Source organism: Ptychodera flava, chromosome 11, assembly GCF_041260155.1.
Source record: "Ptychodera flava strain L36383 chromosome 11, AS_Pfla_20210202, whole genome shotgun sequence".
In the NCBI taxonomy this organism is placed as follows: domain Eukaryota; kingdom Metazoa; phylum Hemichordata; class Enteropneusta; family Ptychoderidae; genus Ptychodera; species Ptychodera flava.
In genome coordinates, this window is record NC_091938.1 from 22,881,667 (window position 1) to 22,897,825 (window position 16,159).

A 16,159-nucleotide genomic window follows, 5' to 3' on the forward strand; every position below is an offset into this window, starting at 1 on the left:
GTCATCAACCAAAACGTCTGGAGGTCTCCATTTACGCATGAGAATACCAGATTTTGTATAATAGGAAACAGAGCTATCTGAAGTTTTACCTTCATCATCTACCCTGTCAAACAAAGACAAAATATCTGGGTCTTTGTGTTGTTCTGCAATGAGATTTGATCTAGAAAATGTCTGACTTTGGTCAGCAGAAGTTTTACTGGAAGTTTCAAATCCACGAGGGATAACGGAATGATCCGTGTCAAACACCTGACTGAGAAAGGTGTCATTTAAGTCAACATCTGTGACATTATTTTTGAGAGTATTTTGATTCTCGGAAGTTTTCTTTGACATGGCTCGAGTAATGGCACATGAAGGAAATAAATCGGGTATCTCTTGTTCAATTGGCTCTGGATCCTGATCTAAAGTAGGATTATCAGTCACAAGTGGATTAGTAATGACCTTGTCCCCAGCAAGGTCGTTTCCAAGAAGAAGGTGAATCCCTTCAAAAGGCAAAAAAGGCCTAATACCTAAAGCCACAGGTCCAGAAACAAAGTCCGAAGACAAATAGACATTATGGAGAGGAACAGGAATGTAGTCATTACAATCTACCCCCTTAATAAGAACTTTAGAACCTGAAAATGACTTTTCAGAAAACGGCAGGGTATCTGCCAACAAAAGAGACTGGGAAGCCCCGGTATCTCTTAAAATTTTGACAGGGGTAGTGGAAGAGAAATCACTAGAAAGTGATATAAAACCATTATGAATAAATGGCTCGAAAATACCCATAATGCTATCCTGAGAAAATTGACCTTGACCTCATTAATTGGGGATAGAGGGATTTAACCTCAGAAAATGTGTTGCACACATTATTAGACTCTAATTGAGTTGATGAAGAAATAAAGCCGGTTGGCTTAGATCCACTTTGACCACTTTGACCTTCACGTTTTCTTTTCAATTTGAAACAATCTGACATTAAATGGCCGTCTTTCTTACAATAATTACAAGAAAGTGTACCGAACTGTTTGTCAGAAGGAGATTGAGACTTGGGATCTGATGATGTGTGAGTGTTACTTAAATTTTGTGAACTGTTGTCATTTGATTTCCTACTTTCCTTTGAGAAATTCTTGGATGAAAAGGAGGAGTTAAATTTACCTGCATTGTTTCTGTATGAAAAGGACTGGGATGGTTTGCTGAGAAATGAAGATTTGTGGGTCAATGAATAATCATCGGCCAAACGTGCAGCAACCTCTAATGTATCTGCCTTTGTTCATTGATAAACGTCTTGATGTCACTCCGGATGCACCTTTTAAATTCCTCAATCAAAACGAGCTGTCGTAATTTGTCATAATTCTGACTGACCTTTTCAGAAGAACACCAACGATCAAACAGTTGTTCTTTTGTTCGAGCAAATTCAACATAAGTTTGATCCTTCACCTTCTCACAATCCCTAAATTTCTGACGGTAAGCTTCAGGCACCAACTCATAGCCCTTGAGAATTAATTCCTTCACAGAATCATATTTGAAGCCTGCTCTACTGACAACTGAATGTAAATTTCTCTGGCTTTACCCACCAAAGCACTCTGCAAAAGCATAGACCAGGACTCCTTAGGCCAATTCAGACTCTGAGCAATTTTCTCAAAATGAAGGAAATATTTATCAACATCCTTTTCTTGGAAAGGGGAACTAACCTGAAATGCTTAGTGATGTCAAACTTGTCTGAAGGGAAGAATTTTCCTGACTGTCCAAGCTCTAAACGTTTTATTTCTACCTGTAATCGCTGTTCTTCCAATTCTCTCTCCTTTTCTCTCTGTCTTTCTTCCATTTGTAATTCTTTCTCTCTCATTTGTAATTCTAGTTTCTTGATCTCCAAATTTGTCTGCATTTCTAATTCTAATTTTCTGAGTTCAGAGGTAGACTCGGGCTCATAATCTTTCAGGGTGGATTCCTCAAATTGGCCTAAATCAACTAGATGTTTGGCAATACGGTACTGTATTTCCTCTTGCGCATAGATCTTTTGACTTCTACTTTAAGGAAATTGGCCAGTGTTATGAGGTTGTCTTTTCTGAGGGAATTAAATGTGTCCTGATCAAGGTCATCCATAAATTCGTCTGGTTTAAATTCCGCCATGATTGGATTTCGCTGAGTTCACAGTGTAAAGTAGTTTTGAAAAGGCTGGCAAAATGTTGTCAAACGGCTCAAAATATTCGTCTCCCGGACGAGCCCCCAATTGTTACGTGCAGAGAAAACGAACAAAGGGTGAACTCAGCAAATAACGTTTAAACAGAATTTATTACAAAATAAAACTAATTGCTAAGTCAGGGATAGAGTACAAGCTTTAAAAGTGTACAGACTACTTATCTCAGCTGGGACGGCAAAGCTCCAGTCTCAGAGTTGTAACAGTCAGTCGAATGAATGAACAGTCCTTTGGCTTGCAGGCTTGAAGCTGCACAAAGTCCACAGTATAAATCCAGCGTTGACAGTGAAGGTCTTGAAAAGTCTTGAGAATGACTACTGCTGGAGTTTAGTAACACACAAGAGACACGATCCCAAAAGTCTGACTGGAAGCTGTGCACGTCCCTTTATAAAGGCATGTAAGAACAATCTAGAACTTTTATTGACATGCTAATTACTGTTCTAAAATTATCTCCCTTACCAACTAATCAACTTTCCAGAACATTCCAAACATGACTAATTGAATTCAAGGTTGTGAGGTCATCAAGGCAGTGACCTTGGGAATGTTCTAGACTAATTGAACTCAGGTCATGATGAGTGTGGGGGAAATGACCTACATAACAACAGAGGGTATGTAATTAAGAGTTGCTCTAACGATCCCCTTTCTTCCATTACCTGCCTGCAGTATAGTAGTTCGGGGTTTAACTGTTGCAAGTTAAATTCTTTGCCACGCCTCCAGCTACCGCGCGCACTGCAGTTACCTGCCAAGCTTTCTGACTGATTTACATATAGTACAGACGTTTCTTGAACCTTGTGACATAGTTCTGACATAGTTGGCCGTATTTATTCGGGTATGGTCCTTACACCACGAGGTTACATTCAATCACCCCAGCCCTCCCCTCACAGAATCGGGAAAATCGGGAAAGCAAATTGCGATGAAGGAACACTTCGTACTATCTGACATTCGACGATCCAGTTAAATAAAATACATTGTGGAAGTACGCCGGTGTGGGTTGCCCCCACCTATTAGAGGTGAAATGATGCACCAGTGAGACCAAAGCGTTCTTGAGTATCGTTCGTTAATTCCCGTTGATATTATCGATTCAACTTTTAGCAATATTGTATTCAACACATAAAATTTGATATAACAACGTTCATTCGTTTCTACGGCCAACAAAACGCGACAGACGCAGTCATGCAGCAGCATCGTTGCTGTGTTACTCACGCAGTTACCTATCACATATTTCTCACACGATAGAACTGTAGGTTCCTTTTCTCAAAAAATGACTTCGTTGAAACTCCTCAGCCACTCAGCGATCTTGTCTTATTCATGCGTAACTTTCTACGCTCATAATGCAAAGGTCCGACGTTGTTACCACTGTCGCCATACAAGTCGTCTTTTAAAGCCCCAGTGCCGCTAACTCTTGATGTTTTTTCGTTATTTTTATTTTATAAATCAATTGCAACTTCTTATTCTACTCTCCAAAGAATGTTGAAAAACCCACTAATTAGCTTGTCAACTTAGCGTCTATATGTGTAAAATGCATGAATATTGTTTACATTTGAATTCTAGTCCGGACCAGAAGTCAGTTTTCAACAATAACAATGCAGTTTACAACCGTAGGGGCTGAGTTGACAAGCTGGATACTGTGTATATCAACATTCTTTTGGGGAAAAGAACAAGGAATTATGGTTAACATTCAAAATAAAAATGGTGAAATTATCATCAAAAGTTAGCAGCACTGGGGCTTTAAATGGACGAATTACACTTTATAGCGTGCGTACACTGCAGAAAAAAACGTCACACGGCGACTGTTCAGATTCGAAGCTCCTGTCACGGCTAGCAAAAACGATGATTAGGAGAGAGACTCAAAGAACACAAATGAAAACAAACCTGTCCTACGAAACAAAAACAACAATATATCAAACTTTTCAGCCCTCTTCGTATGAAAGGTATTCTTTGTTTGTTTTTGTTTTCGTCATTGTCATTGGTTAACTTGTTTTTGAAGGCAAGATTGGCTCTCCTTGAGAAAGGAATCGACCATGATATCAAAATCGTTTCCGCGGCTGACATGGCCTTCGTTGATCCATGGTTTATCAAACTGAATCCCGCTGGTCAAATACCCATCGTCACTCACGGTGACAGAGTCATCATAGAGACTCCCAGAATTTTGGACTACCTCGACCAGGCTTTTCCGGACAGTGAGTACCATATTTTCGTCAAGACGTAACCGTTTAACAGATTTTTCCAAAGTTAAAACAGAATGCTGTAAGTTGTTTGTCGAGGATTGTTCTTCACAAATGTGTTGTAACTTTATGGTCGATGAAGATTTGTACACTATTATGAAGCCAAATGTGACGCTGCCCTTCCTCTCGATGGCGTTTGTTCGCTGCGCCCGTGTAGAGTGCGTTACACAGTTAATCACAACCGGAACAGAAAACCACTGAATGCACCATCTTATGAGGGCGCCACAATATATTACTGACTGAGAACGCCCGTAAATTTCAGAAATTCACGAGTTTTCCTCAAGACAGATATGAGAACATCAGTGCTAGCAGTGACCATTGCTGTTTGTCCGTGACTTTTCAAAGACTTGTTAACTTCCACAATTCAATTTCATTCCAGCAAATCGCTTACATCCAGACGATGTAGATGAAAGGAAAAGAGTGATGTACTTTCGAGACTTCGCTGATTCAATCACGGTTCGTTCCATCATGGCTGGGTGTGTACGACATCCTCACCTCGTTCCAACTGATTGAATACAAAGAAAAGAACCGATGGGATTCACCGAGCGAGGGCGACTTCAAAGACACTCTTTCAAGGGCTGACCGACTGATGTCTTAAGTTGAAGATGAACTGAAGAAAACTAAGCACAGATATCCTGATGGTCTGTCATCACTATATGACTTGTTTCTTTCAGTTTTTTTTGCTTGCTTTGTGTTATCTGATAGAACAGAAATAAACGCAAATCGCCTTTTGAACATTCTCGCAAGCCAGAGCAATAATTTCCGCTCCGCTGACCTACGCAAAAATCAGTAGCGCTGAGCTGTTGCCGTAAAGAGGCGCGTGGTTTACGACGATGCTTTTGAACTGTTAGAATGTATTATCAGTGGCTTCAGCTGAGTCAAGGCTAGCAGCCGACATGAAAAACGCTTTGCAAGAATTGTATACTTACAGATCAGATTTAAGATAGAACGCGCCCGTGGATTGGGGGGACAGACACTTGCACTCTGAACTTTTTTCAATACGCTTCTAATATATACCACTTGTGGGGGGTCATTTTGAAGTTCATGGAGTAACTGAAGTTTTCACCATGTTATAAATATTTTAATCGAAAATTTAATTATTTGTTCCGTAGAGTTAGCACCGAGATGTCGGCCATTTTGAATTTCAAGAATCGGTAATTTCGGGTAATTCATTTCTCTAGTAAAAATATTTTCACGTTGACCCCTGATTTTAACGCATGATTTCGAAAGGAAATAATTTTAAAGTTTTCTTTGGGAAAATTCGAGTAAACGTTTAAGTCCTTCAATTTTTAGGCGAATACTACCCGTAAGGGACAGAGCCGTTCTTTTTGTTTTAATGAATTTTGTTTTAAATAAAAAGAAGTGCTTGGACTTCTTGTAATATGCTGGAAACCTTGCATAAGCTACAATCTTTATGTGACTTTGTATATTTGCCTATGCATGGTGACAGTTGTGCACAGCAATATATGTTTTTCCGTAAAGTTTTTCACTGAACGTTTAAATGTCATCTTGTCTGGTTGCAAGCAGAGTTGAAGTCAAAACAACACCACCACATATGCGATTATGGAGATGTCATAGCCTTTTGTTTTCCTTTGAAAATGTATTCTAGCAAGTAAATTTCCAGACAAGACAATCTGACGCCAGACCGATGTCCTTAATGAATTACGGATACACTGCTATAACTTACGAACCACAGCTGATCTACATTGAGTGCATGCCCTATTGTGAAGGGATGGGCCTTCTCATTCATGATAGAAGCCACGAGTCTCAACCTGGCTTGAATTAATCGATAAATCGTCGCAATGTATGTTAAATTTCACCTCTACCTAGATGATGTCTGAACGGCAATGTGCGTTAATTTCTGTAATTCAGTGCCCGAGACTAGCTGATGATTATGAAATCAGCTGACGTAACAAAATGGACAAATAAACAAACGGTGCACTAAGAAAGCTTATGAGGGGAAAAGCAATCATTACGGTACTAGCATGCACCTCGAAATTGAAAAAACTGTTTTTCGAAACTTTCCTCAATGAAACTTTCAACCTTTCTCTTACCAAATCAAGAATTAAATCAGGGGTCACCGTGCAAACTTTGATACCAGAGAAACAAATTACCTTACTTTTACCGATATCTTAAATTCAAAATGGCTGCAATCTCTGTGTTTTAACTCTAAAGGGAAAAATAAAATTTTCAATTTTCAAAACCTACGTTGAACATTTTTCTAACGCCAAGATCTTTTAATGATCCCCGCATGTGGAAGACAAAAAATAAAAATTGTGAGTCCGGGTCATATATCTGTTCCCAAGGCGCATTCAACCTTAAAAAGACTGAGGGAAATGATATAACCTGCCTTTTTATTTTACTATCTACAGGAGATAGTTTTCTCTGCGGAAAAGATGTCAGCGCAGCCGACATATTTCTGATTGTTCTGATGCACCGAATGAAGCAGTTCGGGATGGCAAAACTTTTCTGGACGGATGGACAGCGCCCCCATTTGTCGGCGTATTATGAATGGATGCTGAGGAGAGAGACTTGTGCACGGGCACTACCCATCTTCTACTTTCACTCAACAAAGTAATTCCAGAAAACTGAAATAAATGATTTAATAGTCTTCCTATGGAACTGGACGCCATACGTCTTCACGGTGACAAGCTTCACCTCAAATAATTCGTACATTAACTCGTGATTGTATATAATTACAGTTTGTCAACAGTCTACATGTAAGTAAGAATTGCTAAAAGAAAAGGATGCAAAAATCACACCTCTTTAGGTTAACCTTGTAAACCACAGAACGCTGCACATGTGACCGGCTCCCGTTTGAAACCGATGATTCTGTGGGAATAATGGTCCTTCAAAAGATGGTATTCATTTTTTTGTCTGTCAAACGCAGTGAATCCCCCTCACCCCGAAAAATAAACCCGAAAGTAACCGCTTAAATCAACGTATTCGTATGGGAAAGCCTCAGCAGACTTGAGTTTAAAGATAGTAGTACATCAGGCTGATGAATTGTTTTATTAAGAAAGAATACTATGTTAAGTGCTAACACTATATAATTATGTGTATAGCCATTACTTTATGTGAAAACACTGAGATATGTGCTTAAAGTATTATTTTAGATTTATTAAGTTATTTTATGCTCACAGGTCATAATATTATTCTTATATTTTTGTACATTTCTAATACTATTCTACATTTCTAATGCATACAGCGGCCTTCGCCATGTGTCTAACCGCTGGCGAGTCGCGACTGCGTTCAGCGTGGCCTGGTGTACGTACTCAGACAGAAGGTTGTTCGGTCTTCTGGCTTTGCATCTTCAGTTTTTATTCATCATGGGTTTAATGTCCTTGTACTGTGTCGATTTCATGGTAAATAAAGAAGCCTTAGCAAAAACAAACATGTTTATTCATAAACGAACAAGCTTCACCAAGCTGACCCCTTTTAGTCCCCAGTAACTCTAGTTGAAAGGTCATGAGTCATGTGTGCATCATTGGTTACAATTTCCGGGACCACAGACGTGGCCAAACAAGACTATGGTTTCGGAGATCGTAGGTGAACAGCGCTATCCTGATTTGCACAAAGCCGAAGTAGACAATGAGTGGTCCGGAGAAGATCACTTTATATCACGACCACATCTCGTACTACTCACAACGGGTGCGTATTCACGTTCATAGAGCAATGTTCTCGCCAAGGACATTTCCCTGTCTTTTCACAATGCAGAAAAGAAGAAGGTGGACTTGCAGTGTAATGTTCCGATGGTTTGAGATTTGACCGGTGTTAATGCATGTAATGTGCAGTACTATAGCTCGAGGCTGTGCCTTGGTATTTGGGTCGGACAGCAAATCTGGTTTTTGCCGTCCGACCCAAATACACAGGCAAAACCTGGAGCTACAGTACTGCAGCCATAGGCGGATGGCCCGTCGCTTCGCGAATCACCTACGTCGACATCACATAGGGGATTCGCGAAGCAACGGGCGTAGGCCAACCGCTGGTGACTGCAGCTAACCGGTGTTGTGCCACAGACCGTAACGTCTATGGTTATACGCTGTAGGGCATTAAAAGGCATGTCTTTCTGTCTGTTGCGAGAGGCCTATCTATGGTCGGTAACAAACGGCCCTGCCACGCTGAGCGTTAGAGCTACCACAGGTCCGTGGAGTTGCCGTGTAGTATACGTCGAGAGAAGGGGCCTTCTCTCTATGCATGTACACCGGCAACTGCGGACACCTGTGAGAGCTACAGTACTTCCAATGTTCAATAAGGGCACAGGCGCGTGCGACCCACTACCAATGCATGTACGATAGGAGGAGGCACTCTAACTACACGCGCCTGTGGATACGGCAACTATGCACCACTGGTGCACTGCACCAATCCGGGTGATAACCCCAGGTTAGCTGAAGCTTATTGACATATACGACACAATAAATATTGCTATTGTTACTATGCCAAAATGTGACATTTTGACAGTTTTCATACAGACATGTCCAAGCTTTATATTTTGATAAACTGACAGGAACTTGAAGAGACCATTGGCGGCCCATTTCATTAAACAAAAAAAAAGTGCTGTTCCGATAACATGGTTTTCAAAAATAGGGTAGGTAGGTAGGTAGGCAGGGATTTTTCCAAAATATTTTCATTTTTTTAGTACGCATTTTTCAGTGGTTCAGAGCAATCAAAACAGCATTTCCAGAAAAACCTATCATAGCATATAATAGGAATAAAAACATAAAAGACATCCTCATTCCAGCAAAAATCAAACGCGAGGTGAAAATGCGTGAGCTTTACACTTCCGTGTTTATGTAGCTCTAAAAGTCTAGGATCGGTAGGTGAAAAATAGGTTGGGTTATCGGAACAGCACTATATGTTTTTGGCCTTAGCACAAATAACTTTGACATACTTTTGTCTAAGGTGACATGCTGACCTCTCATCAGATTTGAATTAATGTTCAAGTTTTGCATGTATATATGTGTGGTGTGACAGAGTGTTTGCATCCATCATTTTACAGTAAAATTGTCACATACTCGAGTCAATAAACAACAAACTGCTAAATAACAAACCTTAGTCGCTCAGCCATGTCCGAGCCTTTCAACGTAAGACGCGCCTTGATAATATAAGATTTAAAACTTTTGCTCGAACTTTAAACACTGCCCTTTCAAAATGATGAATAAAAATTCCAGGGGGGGGGGCGGTCACCGTCCAAATTTTGATATTAGAGAAACAAATTACGGAAAAGTTATCTATAACACGATTGGAACTAATTTGGGATAATTGGATTTTCTTATTTTTCAAATTTCTCAAAATTTTAAGGTGCGATATATCTGAATTCGAATGTTGCAATATTGCAAATTACTCATAAAAACAAGTGTGTCATTTGAAAAGTAACGCAGATGAGATTACATTTGTCGAGTAAATCGACATTACTTCACCATCCAGTTATCCCAAATTAGTTCCAATCGTGTTCTATATTGAAAGTGGGAAATGGCCGCAATGCTCTCTTTACATTGTCGATTTTCACAAAAACAAAATTGTTAGGGAGCCGTCATTATTTACGTCCTGGGGGCAGTAAGGAGGAATTTCATTGGAAACTCTGACATCTCGAGTAACCCCTCGGCCAACCCTGATGAATTTGACTATCCCCCTCTCTAACACTGAAATTAGGACTGAACCCCCTTAGAAAAGTTGAATGTCAATACATGTATTTATAAAATTTACAAAAGTACTCCAATAGTAAAGGCCCTTCTAAGATTGTCATCGGCTATCTTATGACGGTTGAAAAAGGTGAAACCAACAAAATGAAATTCAAAGTCACAACAAAATATAGAAATAAAAGCTCACGCTATAACAAGTATTCCAAGCATATAGTATTGTTTACTTCGGATGGGTATCATGGCATGGTTTTCACTAAGATATCTGACAGGGCTGAATTTAAAAGTACTGTGGGGGGGGGGGACAAAGGCTCTTCAGTGGAAAATTTTGAGAAATTGATGTGTGCAATGGTGCGGTCTAGTGCAATCTGAGAGGTGTTTTCAATTTGTACTTTTTCTCATTAACACTTTTGGAACACAAAAGGGGAGAGGGTGTCCACCCTCTTGCATCGAATATTTTGAGAAATTGATGCGTGGAATGGTGCAATTCAAGAGGTGTGTCTATTCATTTTGCACCAAAAGTTGAGTTTTCCCCTTTCCTTCTGTCAAAATTAGGAGCCCCCTGTTGCTTTTAATTTTTTTGAGTGACTCCCCTCAGATTCCTCCGACTCTCGGCCCTTAATAATGACGGCTCCCTTAAAACCTCATTTGCTCCACCTTAAAAATGAGACAATATAGACGGTAGAACAGAAAAGTATTGTAAAATTTCTGGTGTCAGAAAGAACTCACCTAGACGCAATCTACCTTCAGGCAGCTCTCATGAAACTCATTTTCTTGAAGTAGAGTGAATGCAGGTCAGCACAGCTCTCAGTGACACGCATTTTCAAGTTTTGTTACTGAAGAATTTAAGACAGAATAATGTTTTCCTCAAAAATAGCTGTATCAAAGGGGTTGAAAGTCTTCATGTTGGCGATCTACAGTGATATCAAACCGTTGTCACAATCTATCTGTGTAAGGCAAGTCTAAATTTGGAGTTTATTTGACTAAGTTATTTGAAACTGTTAGCACGAAGTGCTAGTCAGTTCCTAGTCAAAACTACATCCGGGTCTTGGATTTGATCTCTGCATTAAAGCCCCATTATAGCTGTATCTTTATGTCCCTTTTACGATAAGATGGTTTGAAATCAAAAGCAATTTACGTAAAAATTGACCACATGTGATGTTTTGTTCAAACACCGGCGACGAATGTACTAACTTAGATTTTAGGTAAATGATTTTTACTTACAAATCAAATCTGACCACTTCAAGCCAGAATAAAAATGTGTGAACATACGACCGAATCAGTCGCCAAAATTGGAATTTTTAAAGATTTTTTATGGTTTGATAACGGGAATCAAACACATCTCTCAAGATTGGCAGATATATATTTTGGTTAGAAAATTCAGAAAGATACAACTAGTGGCGCTTTAAGATCTGCAGTCAAGATCAGTTTCCAGCAAAGCCTGAATGTTTCACTACCTGACTTCGAGCCTTAGGCAATCATCTAGTTCACATATCCTGCAGAAAATCTAGGGTGCAGCCACCTTATATTGCCATTGTTTACGCAGGCGAGCTTGGCCCTTGCTGAGAAGGGAATCGACTATGACAGCAAAATCGTTCCCATAGCCAACTTAGCCTTCGTCGATCCATGGTTTGTGAAGTTGAATCCCGCCGGTAAAATACCAATCATCGTTCACGGTGACAGAGTGGTTGCTGAAACTCCGAGGATTTTGGAGTACCTCGACCAGGCATTTCCAAACAGTAAGTACATAGCGGACTGTTTAAATTACGTAACCTTGTGGTTAGAAATTATTTCACTGTCTTTTTTTGTGCCCAATAATGAAAAAATAATTCATGCTCTTGAAATGATTTTGACCATACATACCTTACCACTCACCCCTCACAAAACCTATTTCATACAGTAACAGCGGTCACCAAAATAGCAGGACCACCATATTCCTTGATAATAATATTTATACTTGATTCTAAGCAAACTGCATAATGAGAATTGTCTTTAAAAAAAAAATTGACGTTAGACTTATTTCATTCCAAACCGAAGAATAAATTTCGTTACAGCAAATCGATTACATCCAGATGATTCAGACGTAAGGAAAAGAGTGATATATTTTCGAGATCTCGCAGATTCAATCACGAGTAATGACATGATGGCGGGGTGTGTACGATATCCTCACCTAGTTACGGAATCCCCGAATTTTCCCCCAGGACGAATGGAGAAGATTATTAAAGGTGAGAGATCACACGTACGGTGTGTCAGCGATTGAGATTCCTAGAATGAATGAGCAATTTAAAATTTCTGCTAAATTGTTATTGTATAATTTCTATAATTTAAAATCAAAATCAAATTACACTACAACGGCGACTGTGTGCCATTATGAATTTCTGTTTTCAAAAATATGTTGCAAGTGGTTTCCATTACGTTTTTTAAAACTTTTGCAGTGCATTTGCAGAAACTACAAAAAAACTTCTTCACATACTCTGGTTACTCTTTATACAAACGGCCATTTTACAATGAGATCCAAACTAAGATTTCCACCGAAACTTTGCAGACAGATTATACGTTTGTGTATAAATTCTGACGTCATCATTGTTTTTGTTCCAGGAACAAGTACATTCACTTTTTCTTCTCTTTTTCTTCATCCTGTATTTGACAATAATGCAAAGTATACGCCTAGGCCCTGCAAATATAACGCATTATGTGCAATACCCGACATTACATTATTATATGTTTATTTGGTTTCATTAAAGCCACCGAACATGACAAAGCGCTACGAAATATACCAATGTCAACTATAGATAAATATATCTCAAGTATTAAATTATTAATATTTTTTATTATTGTTGACAAATGAGTTCTATTCAGTTGTCGATGGTGACTGGGACACAAATATACTGACTATACTGAAAAGTGAAAAAAAATCAGGCATTCCGACCCGATTTGGTTACAAGGGGAGAATCGACAAACCAGTGAGAAAAATGAAAAAAGATGTGAAAGTACTGCCTATGAGAAGCTTTATGCCTATTCTGTTTTGAAGACCGGTTGAAAACATGGTTCGTCAAGCACTCTTGAGATCTTGCGGTACATTTCATGATTCCGAAAAAATTATTAGAGACTTTTCGGAAACTACAAAATCGAAAAAGTGACATTTTTCCGTTAACATATCGGAACATGTAATTGTGTCAGTACAAGTCGTTCCACGGCTCTTTGGGGAGGGGGTGAAGTTAATGTGATACTTCTATCTCTCATTTTCAATCACATGTAGTGGGTAACGAAGACGTTCCCAATAAAGCAGCGATGCTGGCGAAAGAGCATCCCGAGTTGAGAACCGTCTACGAGCAACTGATTGAAAATAGAAAAAAGAACCGATGGGATTCACCGAGCGAGGGCGACTTCAAAGACACTCTTTCAAGGGCTGACAGACTGATGTCTGAGGTTGAAGACGAATTGAAGAAAACTAAACACAGATATCCTGATGGTCTGTCAGTTTAGTTTCTTTTAATATTTCATTGCAAATTTAAATTGAATTTATTTCAGAGCGGGCTTCGTATCATCAAATATGTCTTTAGGTCGAAACCAGCTGATGATTATGAAATCAGCTGATATAAATATAAAGAAAAACAAAAAACCCAAACAAACAAGAAAACAAAAGAAAGCGTGTAAGGTGAAGAGAAATCATTAAAGGCCTCTCGCCTCTACTGTGATTAGATGGACAGGAAAAAGTAAAATCGACGGTAAAGTTAAATATCACTGTAGGTTGACCTGTTGTTTACATAACTGTTACAAAGTGCTTACATTATTAATGCAAACCTTCGGCACAAACACCTTCTCTGGGTTTGTTTCTGGTGCCTCAAGTCAATAACCTTGTTTCAAAGCCGTGAACGTTTTATTGAGAACTACAACATTCTTGAATTTTCGCCTGTTCAAATGCATCCCTTGTATGATATTGGTTCAATGATGCTCAGATGAGAAACAGCTCTGGGCCATATAAAATTATGATGAAAGTAACAGATACGGTCGCCTAGTGAAATTAGGTAGTCCACATATGTAATATCTGTAAGTCAAGCCTTTTAGCAGTTCCTTTTGTGCGTATTCTATGGCTGGGTAGCAGGATGGTACTGTTAAAGGGAGGCGACTATCTTGTTCACAAACAGTGCATTTTATGCACTTTATATAGATGCATCACGTCAATATAGTTGCAACATTAAATTTTACGATGTATATTATGAAAAACATGTTTTAACTTTCATCAATGGCCAACATACTTTAGATACAGTATATTTACATCGGTTGTACGGGTGCCTAGCGACCTTTGAGCGCAGTTCCGACGACCGCCTCCCTCTAAAGGGCCAGTACCTCTAACCTTAGGTGATTTTCTCTCTATTTTTAATTGCAATGCCAACCATAGTTTCCTTTTCTACTCCCCAAAGCATGTCGAGATACACAGTACTCAAATTGTCAACTCAGCGTGTACATATGTAAACTGCATTATTTTCGCTGACAAAAGCGTTTTAGTCTGGACAAGAAATCAAATGTAAAAAAATAACAGTGCACTCTACATGCTAGTTGACGATCTAAAACGTGGGTTGCAGTAGACAAATAAAAAAACCCAGTTACTGGCCATTTTACTTATCAGAGAACAAATGTGTTTATTTTTAAACGTCATGATGACTTAATATTTTAATAAGGACAGCTAAAATAAATAACTGTTCATTGGAACGGTAGCTTCTGCATCAGCCGATTTGAATTTTCCTTTAAAATTCTGCAAAATAGCCGGAAGCACATCCGCATTGTATCTATTTTATTTCAGCGAATTTTAAGTCAGCTTCTTTCCAGTAACCATGTGACTTCTTCGAGTACAACTAAGGCAACTTTCTACAAAGCAGTACCTTATCACTTGAAGCGTGCTATGCCTATTTCAGAGTGCAAGACAGTCTCCTTGATGATTACAGTAACAACACAAAGTCATGCCACTCAGAGTAAAAAAAAAACCACAAAATAAACAAAAAGTTCAAACATTTCCCTTTTTATACAAGGTCCTATTGTACCTCAGAATACAATGCAGTAAGACTCAAACAATAATGGGGAATGCATTAAGGATCCGAAGTAAGCCTTAAAACAAAATACAGAACTAAAACACTGAAAGTATCTTCTTGATGTTCTGTGAAGTGCATAAATTCATTGAATGCAATATTTCTCTACTACTAAAGTAGATATATTTTCCCTACATTAATTGTTTTAATATGATAAGAAGTAGCCTCTGCTGCTATGCCAGAAAAATCCGAGGAATTTTTTTGTCCTTCCTAATTAATACCATCAGTACATACGAATAACAGGTTGAAACTCCTTAAAAGAAAGGATCTGAACATTTATGACGCTTTGAGAGAATTATTAGAATTTCCCACTTTTGTTTTACTGTCTACAGGAGAGAGTTATCGCTGCGGAAAAGATGTGAGCGCAGCCGACATATTTTTGATCATTTTAATGCACCGAATGAAACAGTATGGGATGGCAAAACTCTTCTGGACGAATGGACAGCGCCCCAACGTGTCGGCGTACTACGAGTGGATGCTGAGTAGAGAGACTTGTGCTAAGGTTTTGCCTACCTTCGACTTTCAGCCTTCAAAGTAGTTCTCGAGAATTATCAATATCTGAAATTTTGATTCTTGTAGTTTTGCCGATTGCATTTGAATTTGCACATCTTCACGCAGGCAACTTAAATAATTTGTGCGTTACTCATGATTGTCAATAATTGTAGTTTGTGAAAAATCTGTAAAATGAAGATTCCAGGAAATAAAGTGATGAAAAAAACACACCTCATTCGGTTTATCTTGTAAACCAGAAAACGCTAACCGAGTGACAAATTGTTGGTTTAATTACCTCAAACAGTCCCTTGTCGTTTGAAACTAATGATTCTGTCAGAGTGGTGATCTACCAAGAAGTGGATTTCATTTGACATGTTTTCATCTGTCTGAACGTTTGAACAATAAACGAATGAATCTCTCAGATTCAACGTTGTGAACTGTTGTTTACTTTCCATCAGTTTGCAAATTACGACTCATTTTAAGTCACGACCGTTTATTTAGCATTTTGAAAGGACCCGTCGTTGAAAGAGTTGGTCGTGTTTT

The 16,159-nt window shown here is 38.9% G+C and overlaps 2 protein-coding genes across 2 annotated transcripts in view; both read left to right on the plus strand.

Moving 5' to 3' along the window:
• LOC139143849 (ganglioside-induced differentiation-associated protein 1-like) overlaps positions 1-7,663 on the plus strand; it is a 52,336-nt gene extending 44,673 nt beyond the window's left edge. Inside the window, exons 3-4 of the mRNA XM_070714432.1 lie at positions 4,778-5,039; positions 6,771-7,663. Coding sequence (XP_070570533.1) covers positions 4,778-4,911 — 134 coding nt within the window. The 3' untranslated portion in view covers positions 4,912-5,039; positions 6,771-7,663. The remainder of the gene's footprint in view (positions 1-4,777; positions 5,040-6,770) is intronic.
• Positions 7,664-7,885: 222 nt separating this feature from the next.
• LOC139143851 (ganglioside-induced differentiation-associated protein 1-like) lies at positions 7,886-16,159 on the plus strand. The gene is made up of 5 exons (XM_070714434.1): positions 7,886-8,049; positions 11,584-11,776; positions 12,092-12,262; positions 13,297-13,509; positions 15,457-16,159. The coding sequence occupies exons 1-5, from the start codon at positions 7,990-7,992 to the stop codon at positions 15,660-15,662; spliced, it is 843 nt and encodes a 280-aa protein (XP_070570535.1). The 5' UTR covers positions 7,886-7,989; the 3' UTR covers positions 15,663-16,159.

Bases quoted from the DNA above. Each gene is read 5' to 3' on its own strand.
- LOC139143851 (XM_070714434.1), top strand. From the start codon at position 7,990: ATGAGTGGTCCGGAGAAGATCACTTTATATCACGACCACATCTCGTAC. The intron at 8,050-11,583 runs GTGCGTATTCAC...TTGTTTACGCAG, and splicing joins TCTCGTACTACTCACAACGG to GCGAGCTTGGCCCTTGCTGA. The intron at 11,777-12,091 runs GTAAGTACATAG...ATTTCGTTACAG, and splicing joins CGACCAGGCATTTCCAAACA to CAAATCGATTACATCCAGAT.